The sequence below is a fragment of the Talpa occidentalis genome, unplaced genomic scaffold (genome assembly GCF_014898055.3).
Source record: "Talpa occidentalis isolate TD23 unplaced genomic scaffold, MPIMG_talOcc4v2.1 talOcc4.17, whole genome shotgun sequence".
NCBI classification, from domain to species: domain Eukaryota; kingdom Metazoa; phylum Chordata; class Mammalia; order Eulipotyphla; family Talpidae; genus Talpa; species Talpa occidentalis.
The window spans coordinates 40,676,208-40,689,085 of NW_023601754.1; the positions used below are offsets into that span (position 1 = coordinate 40,676,208).

At 63.3% G+C, this 12,878-nt stretch overlaps 1 protein-coding gene across 4 annotated transcripts in view; it reads left to right on the forward strand.

Annotated features, from left to right (window-relative positions):
- PAK4 (p21 (RAC1) activated kinase 4) overlaps positions 1-12,544 on the forward strand; it is a 42,659-nt gene extending 30,115 nt beyond the window's left edge. For all 4 annotated transcript variants that reach the window (XM_037516527.2, XM_054697166.1, XM_037516528.2 and 1 more), the window contains exons 2-10: positions 734-807; positions 2,021-2,279; positions 4,907-5,362; positions 5,573-6,010; positions 7,145-7,278; positions 7,511-7,637; positions 9,186-9,311; positions 9,851-9,985; positions 10,452-12,544. In XM_037516527.2, the coding sequence (XP_037372424.1) occupies positions 2,076-2,279; positions 4,907-5,362; positions 5,573-6,010; positions 7,145-7,278; positions 7,511-7,637; positions 9,186-9,311; positions 9,851-9,985; positions 10,452-10,607 (1,776 nt within the window). In that variant the 5' untranslated portion in view covers positions 734-807; positions 2,021-2,075 and the 3' untranslated portion in view covers positions 10,608-12,544. The remainder of the gene's footprint in view (positions 1-733; positions 808-2,020; positions 2,280-4,906; positions 5,363-5,572; positions 6,011-7,144; positions 7,279-7,510; positions 7,638-9,185; positions 9,312-9,850; positions 9,986-10,451) is intronic.
- Positions 12,545-12,878: the final 334 nt, after the last annotated feature.

The following is a 12,878-nucleotide window of genomic DNA, read 5'->3' on the forward strand; positions in this document are numbered from 1 at the left end:
CGGGAGTCTGGGAGGGAGGGAGGGGGGAGGGAACATTCAGGGGACTGAAATGGGGCACAGACACCGAGGGGGCCTCTGGCTTGGTTGGGGTCAGAAAAGAGGCAGAGACAACAGGGCCTTCCAGTAGCCAGGGTCCAGGACGTCCTCTGGGGGAGCCCTCGCCAGCTTGAGCCGGACCTGGCTCTGGCCACCTGGTGGCCGAGAGGCCTGGACCAGTTGAGACAGGTTGGCTGCTAAGTCCCCGCCCGCCTCCCACTGGGCTCCTGCTGCCAGACCGGTTCTCCTGGACGGCTGCCCACTACGGTCCTGCCTCTGGGCCAGCCCCCTGCTCCTCGGCCTCCCTCCTGAGCTGCTCCCACCGGAAAGGAGTCTGGATGGAGAAGCGGGGGCTGGAGGGGCCACATCCCAGACGCGCCTGTGAGCATCCTTGCTAGGTGGGGCTCGCCCTGTGCCGCTGGGTATGGTGCCAGGCGCTGGGAGCCAGCCGTGAACCAGACAGAAACCTCCACCCTGCGTTTGCCCGACCGCCCTTCAGTCTCGTCCCTCCCTCACCCGTCCCTCCAGGCTGGGCCTGGCGCTCCCTCACGGCCTAGGGCCAGGGCTGTCTGCCCCTCTGGACTGGCTGCCCCAGGGGCCAGAGGCTGCCTGGGCTACTTCTCTGTCCCCGCCACCCGCACAGACTAGGCACCCAGGAGTGCGTGAGTACTGATGGCGGGTTTTCTCTGTTTTACAGATGAGTGACCCGAAGCCCCTCGAGGAGACGTCACCTGCCCAAGGGCATTTCTAGCATAGCCAGCATCAGACCAGGTCTGTGGGACTCAAGGCCTGTGGGGGGGGGCAGGGATGGGGGGCCTGGGCCCTACCGGACACTGCTGGAGGAATCCTACTCATTAGAATGGCAGACTTCCACCGCCCTCCCGCTGTGCCCGGCCAGCTCAGCCCTCCCAACCACCCCGTGGGGGCTGACCAAGGCACAGAGAGGTGAAGGCGCTTTCCCAGGGAGTGAGCAGCAGAGATTTGCTCTCTGGCTGTCTGGCTCCCTGCCCACCCCGTTCCGGCCCTCCCCAGGGACACCACCGGCAGCGTGGCCCCCCTTCAGCCCCTTTGCTCTGTGACTGACACTCACTGAGTGTCACACTCATCTGTCCTGAGTACCCAGCTAAGACCACAGCCCTCCAGATGGAGTGTGTCCACTAGGGCCTGCTAGGAGTGGCTTTTCCCGAAGTGGCCTCCAGGAGGAGCTGCCCTCCTCAGAGCCTGGGCTCCCTCCGCATCTGTAAAGCAGCCTTAGCATTGGGGCTTCCCCGGGGGGTCACACATGGGACAGGGGCTCAGCAGCCAGCGTTGAAGGCTGCCCTGAAGGTGTGCGGTGTTCCCCGCCCAGCTGCCAGGCTGGGAGATCAGGCAGGCTATGCCAGGCCTTCAGGAACCAGTCACCAACTGTCAGGCTCCATGCTGGGCGTGGGGGGATGGGAAAACCGGACCTGTGGCACTGACACCTAGTGAGGGGGTGGAGCTGCTGCCCTCACAGATGCGAGGGTGAGCTGCATAAGGCCCAGAAGCTAGACATGCTGTGGCGCTGGTGTTGTGGGAGGACAGTCGGGTGTGGGGGCCCTTTTTCTCGGGATAGTCAGGAAGGGACTTACCAGTGGCTGTGGGACTTGGAGGAGGGGAGGCAGCCATGTGTGGAAACTGGGCAAGGTTGTTCGAGGCAGAGGGAACAGCCAGTGCAAAGGCCCTGGGGCATGAAAGCCAGTGCGAGGGAAGGGGTCATGAGAGCAGAGACGTAGTGGGGCCTGGGGTGGGTCACTGGAGGGGGTGGCCATGGGGAGTAGTCAGCTCTCCTCTGCAAGGAGCCACAGGAGGACTCTGAGCAGGGGAGGGAGCTACCAACCCAGGTGTTAGGAGTGTGCCCGGGGAGCAGGGGATCCAGGGAGGAAGGAAGCGTGGTGGAGACAGGGACAGTACCAAAGGAGTAGGGAGGAATAGGCAGGTTCTAGTGAGTGTTCCCCTCCTGTAGGCCCGCTGGTGAGAACCCAAGTCTGCGCCCTCACGGTGCTCGGAGCCTCAGCGCCATGTTTGGGAAGAAGAAGAAGCGGGTAGAAATCTCAGCGCCATCCAACTTCGAGCACCGCGTGCATACGGGCTTTGACCAGCATGAGCAGAAGTTCACGGGGCTGCCCCGCCAGTGGCAGAGCCTCATCGAGGAGTCAGCTCGCCGGCCCAAGCCCCTCGTTGACCCTGCCTGTATCACCTCCATCCAGCCAGGGGTCCCCAAGGTATGTCCGCACCCTGTTGCTTGCTCTGGACCAGACTGACCAGAGTGACCCAGCCCTTAACCTCACCTGACCCTGCAGCCAGCACCTCCTCACCGACCTCTCCTCTTACTGATCTCCAGACACCCCAACTCTCCACCATATTCCTCACCCTGATGCTGGCCTTTCACTCATCTCTGCAGCCAGTGACCCCCTCCCTGGCCTCTCCACAGTAGTGCTGGTCCTGAGAGGCCCACACTTAGCCCAGCCCTCTGATGGTCCCCTCTCCCGGGGCCTCGTGCCTCCTGTCCCCAGCACCATGCCCTTGTCCTGGGGCCTCTACAGTGCCCCCGCTGCAGTGGGGGCGCCGTCCTTACCCAGATGGTGCATGCTGGGCTGGGGGAGGCCAGAGGGGGAGCTGACCCAGCCCAGACCACGACTGGCTTTTTAGAGCTGGTGATACCTGAGCTGAGCTCTGAGGGCCAAGTAGGAGTCATTGAGGCAGGGTAGGGAGGGGCTGTGACCATGAGTGCCCACAGGAAGTGAAGGAGTCGGCCCACATGAAGAATTTGGGGCTGGGAAAGGGTGTTTTTCCTGCCAATTTGAGCAAAATGGCAGAGTTGGGATTTAAACAAGGTCTCTTTGCAAGGCCCATGCTCTTAACCCCTTTCCTGTGTCTGTGGTCCCGGCGCCCAGGCGTGGCCTGTGGGGTGAGGCCACACCCAGCCTATGTGGTCAGCCTGGGAGTGTGGACTTTATCCCACAGGCACTGGGAACCCGGGAGGGTCACTGGCCAGGGAGTGGAGCCTGGGTGGTTCCCAGGGGTGGAGAGGGGCGTGGCAGGCAGCGTGCTCAGCGCCTGAGGCCGGGCCTTGGCTGACTCATCCTCTTCTGGTCAGGAGGTGGGCACAGACAGAAGTGTGCATGCCCTCCCACCAGGGTCTCCATCTGGCTGCCCCCTGAGCTGCCGTGTGTCCCATGCAAGGCGCTTTTGCATACAGCCTGAAAGAGCAGAGACTTTGCATCCAAACCTGTATTTTTGGCTTGTCCTGACTAATCAGCTGAAACTGAGGGGCAGCAGCCTCCCCAGACAAGACGCTGGCTCTCCTGGGCCCTCGAGCCCCACCCAGCCCACACGGCTCCACCCCTGCTGGCTTGCTGGGTAGGCCTCCCTGGCGCGACTGCTGCCATGACCCTGCTTGGCTGCCAGCTTGAACCCTGGTTGTCCGTGTCCACCAGAAGGAGGGCGCCTCTGGTCCTAGTTCTCAGAGAGCTGCCATGTGGCTGGCACTGTCCTGGGCCTCCTGTGGGCACTCATGTTCACAGCCCTTGGCTGGGACTCTCTCCAGTCTTTCCAAGGGCTCCCCTAGCCCACGGGACCTCTCAGCCTCTTACTGCAGCTCCCAGTCCCACCAGGTGTGTGGCTTGTTTCACTGGGCCCTGGGCCGACAGCAGAGGCCCAGGAGAAGCAGGGGCCAGGCCCCCGTGGCCACCATGACCTGTGGGTGGATTTCATGGGATCCCTGTTTTCTGCACATCAGAGACAGCCCGGGCTCGGTGTCCCTTCATGCCCAGGATTGACAGCAGAAGGTGGGACATGGTCCCTGCTCGCACAGCCCTCCCCAGCCCACCTCACTCACTCACTGGCTCAGAAATGTGTACTGAGCACCTGCTGCGCACCAGACGCTGCTGTTCTGGGTGCTGAGATGTAGCTGGAGCACAGATAGACAGGAGGAAACCATCCTGCATCGAGAACATTGCTGCAGGAAGCAGACAGCTGTGTGCTCTCTGCAGCTGGTTTTAAATGCTCTAGAGATAAAGAAGGGGGGAGGGGAATTGAAGGTGTTAGGGTCTGTGTTTTAGACTTCAGGGGGTCAAAGTGAAGCTAAAGCTTCGTTCTGAGAAACTGAGTTTAGAGCAAATATCGGAAGGAGGGAGGACGGGCAGGAGCAAGCCAGAAGGGGCCATGTTCCAGCCCCACAGCCAGCCAGTGCAGAGGCCCTGCGGTGGGAGCAGGCCCGGTGCGTTTGAACAGCAGTGAGGGGGCCAGGCGCTGAGCGGGAAGCAGGGCAACCTGGCGGCTGCGCCTCAGTGCTCAGGGCGTCAGGGAGGGAAGTCGCAGCGTGACCTGGTTCAGGGTGATGGCTGCGGAGGGTGAGACCTGGCTGATGTGGCCACACTTGACCCACTACCTGGCCCCATTCCTGGTACCCTCTACTTTGGGCCCAGTCCTTTCTGACTCTCCCTGTACCCCACCCTTGGCCTCCAGGGGAACAGAGAGCGTGGTTTGGGGGTTAACCCTGGCAGGCTGCAGGAAAGGAAGTGCCAAGCCAAGCCCTGGCCCCAGCACCCTTTAATTTGCATCTCTCCAGGGCTGACGATGGGTGGTGTGATCTCTCTTCTCCTTCCCTCCCACCCCAAAGAGCAGGGACGTTCCCCACTAACCTGGAGAGCAGGAGAAAGACAGGGGTGGGGGGGACACGCTTCTCCAGGGGCCATCCAGCCCCAGCATCACCCCATGGCATTTCTTCATTCGTCTCTGTCTTGTCTCTGTGTGTGTGTTATGTTGTTTCGTCCGTCTGTGTCGGCCGCACGTCCTGTGTCCCCCCCTCCTTGCCCCACCCCCACCTGGCCACTGTCCTGGACCCCAGACCATCGTGCGGGGCAGCAAAGGTGCCAAGGACGGGGCCCTCACGCTGTTGCTCGGCGAGTTTGAGAACATGTCGGTGACGCGCTCCAACTCCCTGCGGAGAGACAGCCCGCCGCCCGCCCGCGCCCGCCAGGAAAACGGGATGTCCGCGGAGCAGGCCGCCGTGGTCAGAGGAGGCCCAGAGAAGGCCGGCGGCCACAACCGGGCCCCTGGCCACAGCGAGGGGGGCGGTGGCGGTGGTGACCGGCGGCGAGTCGGGCCGGAGAAGAGGCCCAAGTCCTCCAGGGAGGGCGCAGGAGGGCCCCAGGAGTCCTCCCGGGACAAACGCCCAGTCTCAGGGCCTGACGTCGGCACCGCCCAGCCTGCCGGTCTGGCCAGCGGGGCCAAAGTGGTGGCTGGCCGGCCCTTTAACACGTACCCGCGGGCTGACACGGACCACCCGTCCCGGGGCACGCAGGTAACCGATCTCCCTGCCCCAGGACCCGCACTGCCCGCTCGCCCAAGACTTTCCTCAGCTCCACCCACCACCTCCACCCTGTTCCCCGCCCACTGTCCATCTCCATCCTACCCACCGTGTGTCTGTCCCACAGCCGGGGCCCCTCCTGCTCAGGCAGCCGAGCTGGCCCCCCGCCCCGCCACTGACAGTCACCTCTGTTTTCTGTTGCAGGGGGAGCCTCACAACATGACCCCCAATGGGCCATCCGCAGGGAGCCTGGCTGTCCCCCAGTCTTCCTCCTCCCGGCCCCCCACCCGAGCCCGCGGCCCCCCCAGCCCTGGAGTGCTGGGTCCCCACGCCTCTGAGCCCCAGTTGGCCCCTCCAGCCCGCATCCTCACCGCCCCCACCGGCCCCCCTGCCCCTGGCCCTCCCGGCCCCCGCTCACCACAGCGGGAACCCCAGCGAGTGTCGCACGAGCAGTTCCGGGCGGCCCTGCAGCTGGTGGTGGACCCCGGTGACCCCCGCTCCTACCTGGACAACTTCATCAAGATCGGCGAGGGCTCCACCGGCATCGTGTGCATCGCCACCGTGCGCAGCTCGGGCAGGCTGGTGGCCGTCAAGAAGATGGACCTGCGCAAGCAGCAGAGGCGCGAGCTGCTCTTCAACGAGGTGCGCCCCATGCACCTCCCCTCACCCCCGCCTCGGCCTCCGCTGTCCCTCCACCAGATTCTGGCCCGTTGGGCCGGGGACAGGAAAGAGCACTCCAGGGCTGGGGTTCCCAAGGCTGGTCCTCACACCAGGCGGTCTCTCTGTCCCCGAGTGACCCAGGGCCACATCTCTGTCCAGCTCCTCGGCCCTCATTCCCTTCATCCCCGCCCTGTGCCTGTCACCCCATCAAGTATCCCAAACCCACCTCTCCTCTGGGTTCCTGTCTCACAGATGCCCCACCAGCCCAGCCCAGAGCCGCGGACCCTCCCTGAGCCTCACGCCAGCCTGTCACTTCTTCTTGCCTGGGCAGCCCTGGCCGCCCCTCTGAGATCCCCAGTGGCAGCCAGGAGAGTGCCTTGCTGGCCTCCCACACCCCCCTTGACTCGTCCCTACAGCGCCCCCTGGTGCCTTCGGATAAAGGCCAGGCCCCTGGGTTCTGTCCACCCTGATTTTGGCTCTCAGCAGCTTCTCTGCCGGATGCAGGCCATAGAGGCCAACTCCCTCACTGTCCGGAGGGGAATACCTGTAGAGAGCCCCCTCCAGACACAGGAATCCTGGGAGGATGTCACTCCTGAGGGCCAGACTCTGGCTCGTGCCTCCCAGTCTCAGCACTCAATTGCACCCCATAGCTCACACCCTGTCCCCCAATATTATAGTTCTCCAGCTGCCCCATGAACTTCTAACATGGGCCTGAGGGCCTTGCTAGACCTTCCTGCCCAGGGAACCCTCCTTCCCACACCTGCTCTAGGCCTGGCTACTGCTGGCCTGATCCCCGCCCTGTGCTTAGACACGCCTTCCCAACACCCGTCCAGCCCCAGGACCACTCAGAGACCAGCTCAGGGCTGGCCAGAGTTCAGGATCAGAAGATGTGTGTGCCTGGGGTGGGGAGCACTCCCAGATGGGAGGTGTCAGGCCTTGCGCCATCTTTGAGGTCTGTTGGCTTTGGCAGTGCAGTGGGGGAGGCCATCCAGGACGGCAGTCAGCAGGAGTGGGGGGAGTGGAGGTGCCCCTGGTAAGCCGTGTGGCGGGGCCCAGGCCCGGAGGAGGGCGGCTGGCGCTCCCCGTCCTCGTCCACACTGACCGGCCTGTGCGCAGGTGGTGATCATGAGGGACTACCAGCACGAGAATGTGGTGGAGATGTACAACAGCTACCTGGTGGGCGACGAGCTCTGGGTGGTGATGGAGTTCCTGGAGGGAGGTGCCCTCACTGACATCGTTACCCACACCAGGTACTTCAGCAGCCGGACCCCCAGGCTCCTCCAACCGACTGACAGGATAAAGCCCCCTCCAGCCCCCCAGGAGGGGACTGTGTCCCCCTCAAGCCCCAGGGGCAAGGCCTTGTGCCCTTCAGATACCCAGAGTGGGTTTGTCCCCCTCAAACACTCAGGGGCGGGACTGTGTCCCCCAGGGCGGGGCTGTCCCCCAGGGCCCAGGGCGACGCCTCTACCTGGTACCCCGCAGGATGAACGAGGAGCAGATTGCCGCCGTGTGCCTGGCGGTGCTGCAGGCCCTGTCCGTGCTGCACGCCCAGGGCGTCATCCACCGGGACATCAAGAGCGACTCCATCCTGCTTACCCACGATGGCAGGGTGAGATGTGGGGTGACTTGGGTGCCACTCCAGCCTCCCCTCTGCTGCTAGACTCTGACCCCCAATTCAGTGGCTTGGGGAGCTGTAGGTTTTTGTTTCCCACACCACAGTCCAGAGTCGGGTCCAGGTCAGTGGGGGCCACTCACCCAGTCACTGGGTAGCCCAGCTGTGGGGGCGCTGCTCCGGGCACAGCACACTGGGAGCCCTGGGCCCAGCATCGGGCGAGGGCACCTGGGCACCGGCCGCAGCTCTGGCCACACGCTTCCCTCCGTGACGCCTGCTCCTGGCGACCGCCCGAGTGGGCCGTGGGCTCCGCTCCTGTCTCTGTCTTCTCGACTGAAGCCTCACGTGCCCAGAACCTGCATTTGTGTTCCAGAAGTCGACAGGACTTTTAGTGTGGGGGGGTCCCTTGACTCTCACCAAATTCTGCCCCCTCCGAATGCCAGCTCCATGAGCAGGGTTCTGTGGCCAGCTCCCCGGGGCCCGGCGCATGGCGAGTCCTCAGTCACTGGGCAGGAGGCGTCCTCCGCGCCCAGCCTGTGTCCCCCCAGAGTCCTCGACCGCAGTGCATGAGCACAGTCTCCCCAATAATCGTTGGGTCTGTGACGCCCCCACTTTGCCTGGTTCTCACAGCTCCTCAGCTCTGAGTCCCAGCGGTCTGGGACCCTACGTATCTTTGCAGTCAGCCCGTTTCTCCTTTGCCTCCACCGCCGTCGCCCAAGTCCATGTCACCACCATCTCTCTGTTTTTTAATGAATCAAATGCCTTTATTTCCCTGATCCCTAGATCTAGCGTAGAAGTTTATTCTTCCCCACCACTACCCCTTGTGCCCCTTTCACCCTCGCCCTCCCTCCCTTTTACCTTAGAAGCCTCATCTCACCAAATTCTTGTTGGGGTTCACTCGCTCCTCCTCAGGACAGTTAAGTCAGCAGGTACAGAGAGGGGCTCTGTTTCTCTGGGGGCTCGTGAGCTCTTCAAGGTGACTCAACTATGTTTGGGGGGCACCCGTGAGCGCGTGGGATCATGGGCACTCCTGCAGCTGAGCTACCTCAGGGTGGAGGGGCAGGGAGATCCAGAGCTAGAATCCAAAAGGGGCCCACGGTTCCAAAAAGGTATAACTCCTTGGTTCTGGCCAGAGGGGCCTTGTGCCCTCCAGAGACTCAGGATGGCTTTGTCCCCTTCAGACACTCAGGGCGGCGTTGTGTCCCCTGACATCTGTCACCTGACGCGCATCCTCCATGGCCCAGGGAGCCAGCCCTAGCCTAACCCTGCCCAGCCTGTGGTCCCTCCAGAACGCGGCCCCTTCCCCCAGGATCTCTGGAGCAGTCCTGTCAAGAAGGCGTTTGGTGTGGTCTTGGGGGGTGACATGCCCGAGGGCCCCTGCCAGGAGGTGATGGAGCTCCGGGTAGTTTGAGTGTGACCTCTGGGCTGCACAGTGGCAACCCAGCATGTCCAAAGCCAAGGACTTAAATGGGTGGACGCCTCTGCTGCCTGCTCCCCCCCCTGCCCACAGGCACCTCTGACCCTGCTGCCTGCACCCTCCCCCAGGTGAAGCTGTCAGACTTTGGGTTCTGCGCCCAGGTGAGCAAGGAGGTGCCCCGGAGGAAGTCACTGGTCGGCACGCCCTACTGGATGGCCCCAGAGCTCATCTCCCGCCTCCCGTATGGGCCAGAGGTGAGCCAGGGGCAGCCCTGAGGGCAGGGGCAACTCGAGTACTGGGTGGCTCAGCAAGGGGAATGGGGTACCATGGACCACTCTGTGGGCGAGGAAGAGGAACAGTGTGCACGCAGTCGCTGCTCCGTTCTGGTGGTAGTTCTGAGCCGGGCCAGCGCTCCGCAAGAGGAACAGAGAGCAGGCCCAGCACAGATGCCCTGGACCTGGTGTGGATGTCACAGACTGGCAGGCTCCCGGCCCGTGCAGCTGATGGTGTTCCCACAGAAGCGTTTTGAAAATGGGGACTGGCACAAAACCCCCCACTTCTGTACTCTGTTGGAAAACCAGGAGATCTGACCACCTGGAGGCCAAATTCCTACCGCACATTGGGCGGTGTCGGAGCCTGTGCTTCAGGAAAGGGCGAGGAGGGTGGGGTCTGTGGCAGCGTGGGCGCCAGGGTGTTCCGGCCCCAGGGCCTCCAGAGCTGAGAGCCGGCCTCCCCAGGCTTGCCCGCCCTGGGCCCCAAGCAGCTCAGCCTCACTGCCCCTCTCCCACCACAGGTGGACATCTGGTCTCTGGGGGTGATGGTGATCGAGATGGTGGATGGGGAGCCCCCCTACTTCAATGAGCCCCCTCTCAAAGCCATGAAGATGATTCGGGACAACCTGCCACCCCGACTGAAGAACCTGCACAAGGTGCGCCCCTGCGGGCAGCTGGTGTGAGGGAAACAACACACATTAGGCAGGGTGCTGGGTGCCATCCGGCCTGGCGCCCCGGCAGAGCACAAGGCATAGGCAGGAATGGGGTGTTGATGGCTCTTCCCCCTACCACCCAGCCTCAAGTGTCTGTAAACAGGGCCTTGTGCCCACAGCCTCCCCCAGAGGTGGTGCTTATGCTGCCAGGCCATCCACACGCACGTCGCAGGTCCAGGAAAGGGCCTTCCTGGAGGAAGGGTTTCCCAGTGAGAAAGGGCTGCTCAGGGCCACGGTGCCGCCAGCTCCTTGCAGACCTGAACATGTGCGGGCAGCCAGACCCGCAGCCGGGCTCCAGGCAGACCCGCCGTCCCAGCCTGGGCAGCGGATGCGCCTTCTGACAGAGGAGCAAACGGGCTGGCACTCAGCCCAGAGCCGGCACTCTGTTCTGACCCCGCCACCCCCACAGGTATCGCCATCCCTGAAGGGCTTCCTGGACCGCCTGCTGGTGCGCGACCCGGCGCAACGGGCCACGGCGGCTGAGCTGCTGAAGCACCCGTTCCTGGCCAAAGCAGGCCCGCCCGCCAGCATCGTGCCCCTCATGCGCCAGAACCGCACCAGATGAGGCCCAGCGCCCATCCTGAACCAAAGAGCCCCTGGGGTCACCCTCGCCCTGCCGGAGGCCAGTAGGAGGCCCCCGCCCCCACCACACTCCGTGTGGCACCACCCTCCCTGCTGGGGGCCTGCGGACCCTACTACTGAACTCCGGGCTTGACCTTGTGACTGAAACACAAGGACTCATGGGAGCAAGTGAGGCTCCCGGGACCCCCACCCTCCGGAGAGGCCAGCCCCTGTGTTTTCTGTCTCCAGAAAGGGCAGGAGGTCCTCCCGTCACTGGAAATCCGTGTGGGGCCACCCGGGGCCAAGAGAACACTACGAAAGAGATTGTGTGCCTGTGTCCCCGCCTGTGTGTATGTGTGTGTGCGTGAGCCTGTGCGTGAGCCCGCGCGGAAGATCCAGCTCCCTTATCCTCCCGTTTGCAAGTGGGTGTCTCTGCGACCTTACCTAATGACAGCCCCCCTCCCCTGAGCCATTGTGGGGGTCAATCATGAATGTCTGAAGAGTGGCCTTTTCCCTTAGCCTGTACCCCCTTTCTGTGGCTGGATGGGGACACAGGTGTTGGGGCTCCCCACCCACCCCCCAGCCTCTACAGAAAATGACTACTGCACCTGGACAGCCTCCTCTTTTCTAGAAGTCTATTTATATTGTCATTTTGTAACACTCGAGCCTCTGTCCTCACTGGGGGACAGATGGTCCCTGCCCGGCAGGGTGGCACCAGGGACAGAGCCACTGCTTGAAGAATCAGGTTCCTGCCCCCTCGGTGTGGCCCCGCCCTCCCCTCCCTCAAGTTAGTTTTACAATTAAAACATTTTCTTGTTTTGTGTGTGTGCTGTGTGTAGAGGCCCCTGTCCCAACCATCTGGGGGTGAGAATTAGGGGCAAGAGGCCTAGGGTTGGGCAAGTGAGTCCTGACTTACTGCGGGACTCCAGCCTGCTTAGGGCTGGTGCCGATGTGGGGGGTCCCTGGGGGAGTTCAGATCCAGCCAGTCACACCTCACCTGTGGGCAGGAAGAGGCCGCCTCGGCTTGGAGAGAGCCAGCCCAGCAGCGCCCACGCGGCCCGACCACCAGTTGACCGCGGTGGGCTCCAGCGGCAGTGGCTTATCTTGGGTGCAGTGCTTGGGGAGAAGCTGCCCTGGGGAGTGGATATTGATGAATTGGCAGTGTGGCACACTAGCCGGGGGGCTCTTCAGGGCCCAGCTGGAGAGGTGGTCCGCGCCCCCTGGCCTGGTGTGCAGCAGGAGGTGCGTGGGAGGCGCAGGGATCTGGATGGAGATTCAGACTTGAGCCTGCCGGGTCGAGCATCCGCCTGTACCTGAACCTCTGAGCGCATTCGAGGCCTGGGTGAATGCGCTCAGATAATACATGCTAACGTCGGCTTAAGGAGAAATGGAAAACCAGGGAGACCCAAATGACCCCCCAACAAAAAGCTCTGAGCTTGACTTCCACAGACCGAAGGATCGCGGGATTCCTCCCTTGTACAGATTGCTCAAGGTGATAGGAAAATGGAGCCACCGACTCTTTCGGAGCCCACGCCTCCAGGCCGGATCAGCAGTGACAGCCAGCGCTCCACAGCGACTGGGCTGTTGGTGTTGCCTTCAGTCACCGTCACACCCCTTTGGGAGTGCCCCTCCCGCAGCTGCTGCCCTCACAGAAGGGCTTCCCCGGGGACCAAACCCTCAGGTTGTTTCAAACAAGAGACTTGATCCCTGGCTTGGTTTCTGAGGCGGCAAGGTCGTAGGAGCCAGAGGCTGGGGACGCGGACAGAAGTGATGACAGGAGGCAGCCTCTCCCCAGGGGCTGGTCAGTGGCAGTGGCACTGCTGCCTGAGTGCCCAAGTCCACCAGCTCTGCTGCGGGCTGGCAGAGGGGCTTCCTCCAGCCTCACCCAGGACGCCCCCTTGATGGCCAACGCTGGCAGGACTTGAGGGTCGCAGCTGGCCAGGGAGCCCGGGCCTGGAGGTGCTTCGGGCTCCCAGCCTCCATGGCAGCTCTAGGGTGAGTGTGGCAGGGCAGCTGCACCCAGGGAGGTGGCACCAGAGGATGTGCTCCACCCGGAGCTCGTGCACCATCTGGGTGCTCCGCGGTGACTGCCGGCTCCATGGCAGCAGGAGGTGTTGGGGCGGGGGGCCTGAGCTGCAGAGCCACAGCAAGTGCTTCCAGAGACCACACTGCACAGGTCCTGCGGGGCTTCTCCCCAAGCGGAGCCAGGATTGCAGCAGCCCTGGTGACTGGCCGGAAATGCAAATCCCCAGGCCCCAGCCCAGGCAGGTTCAAA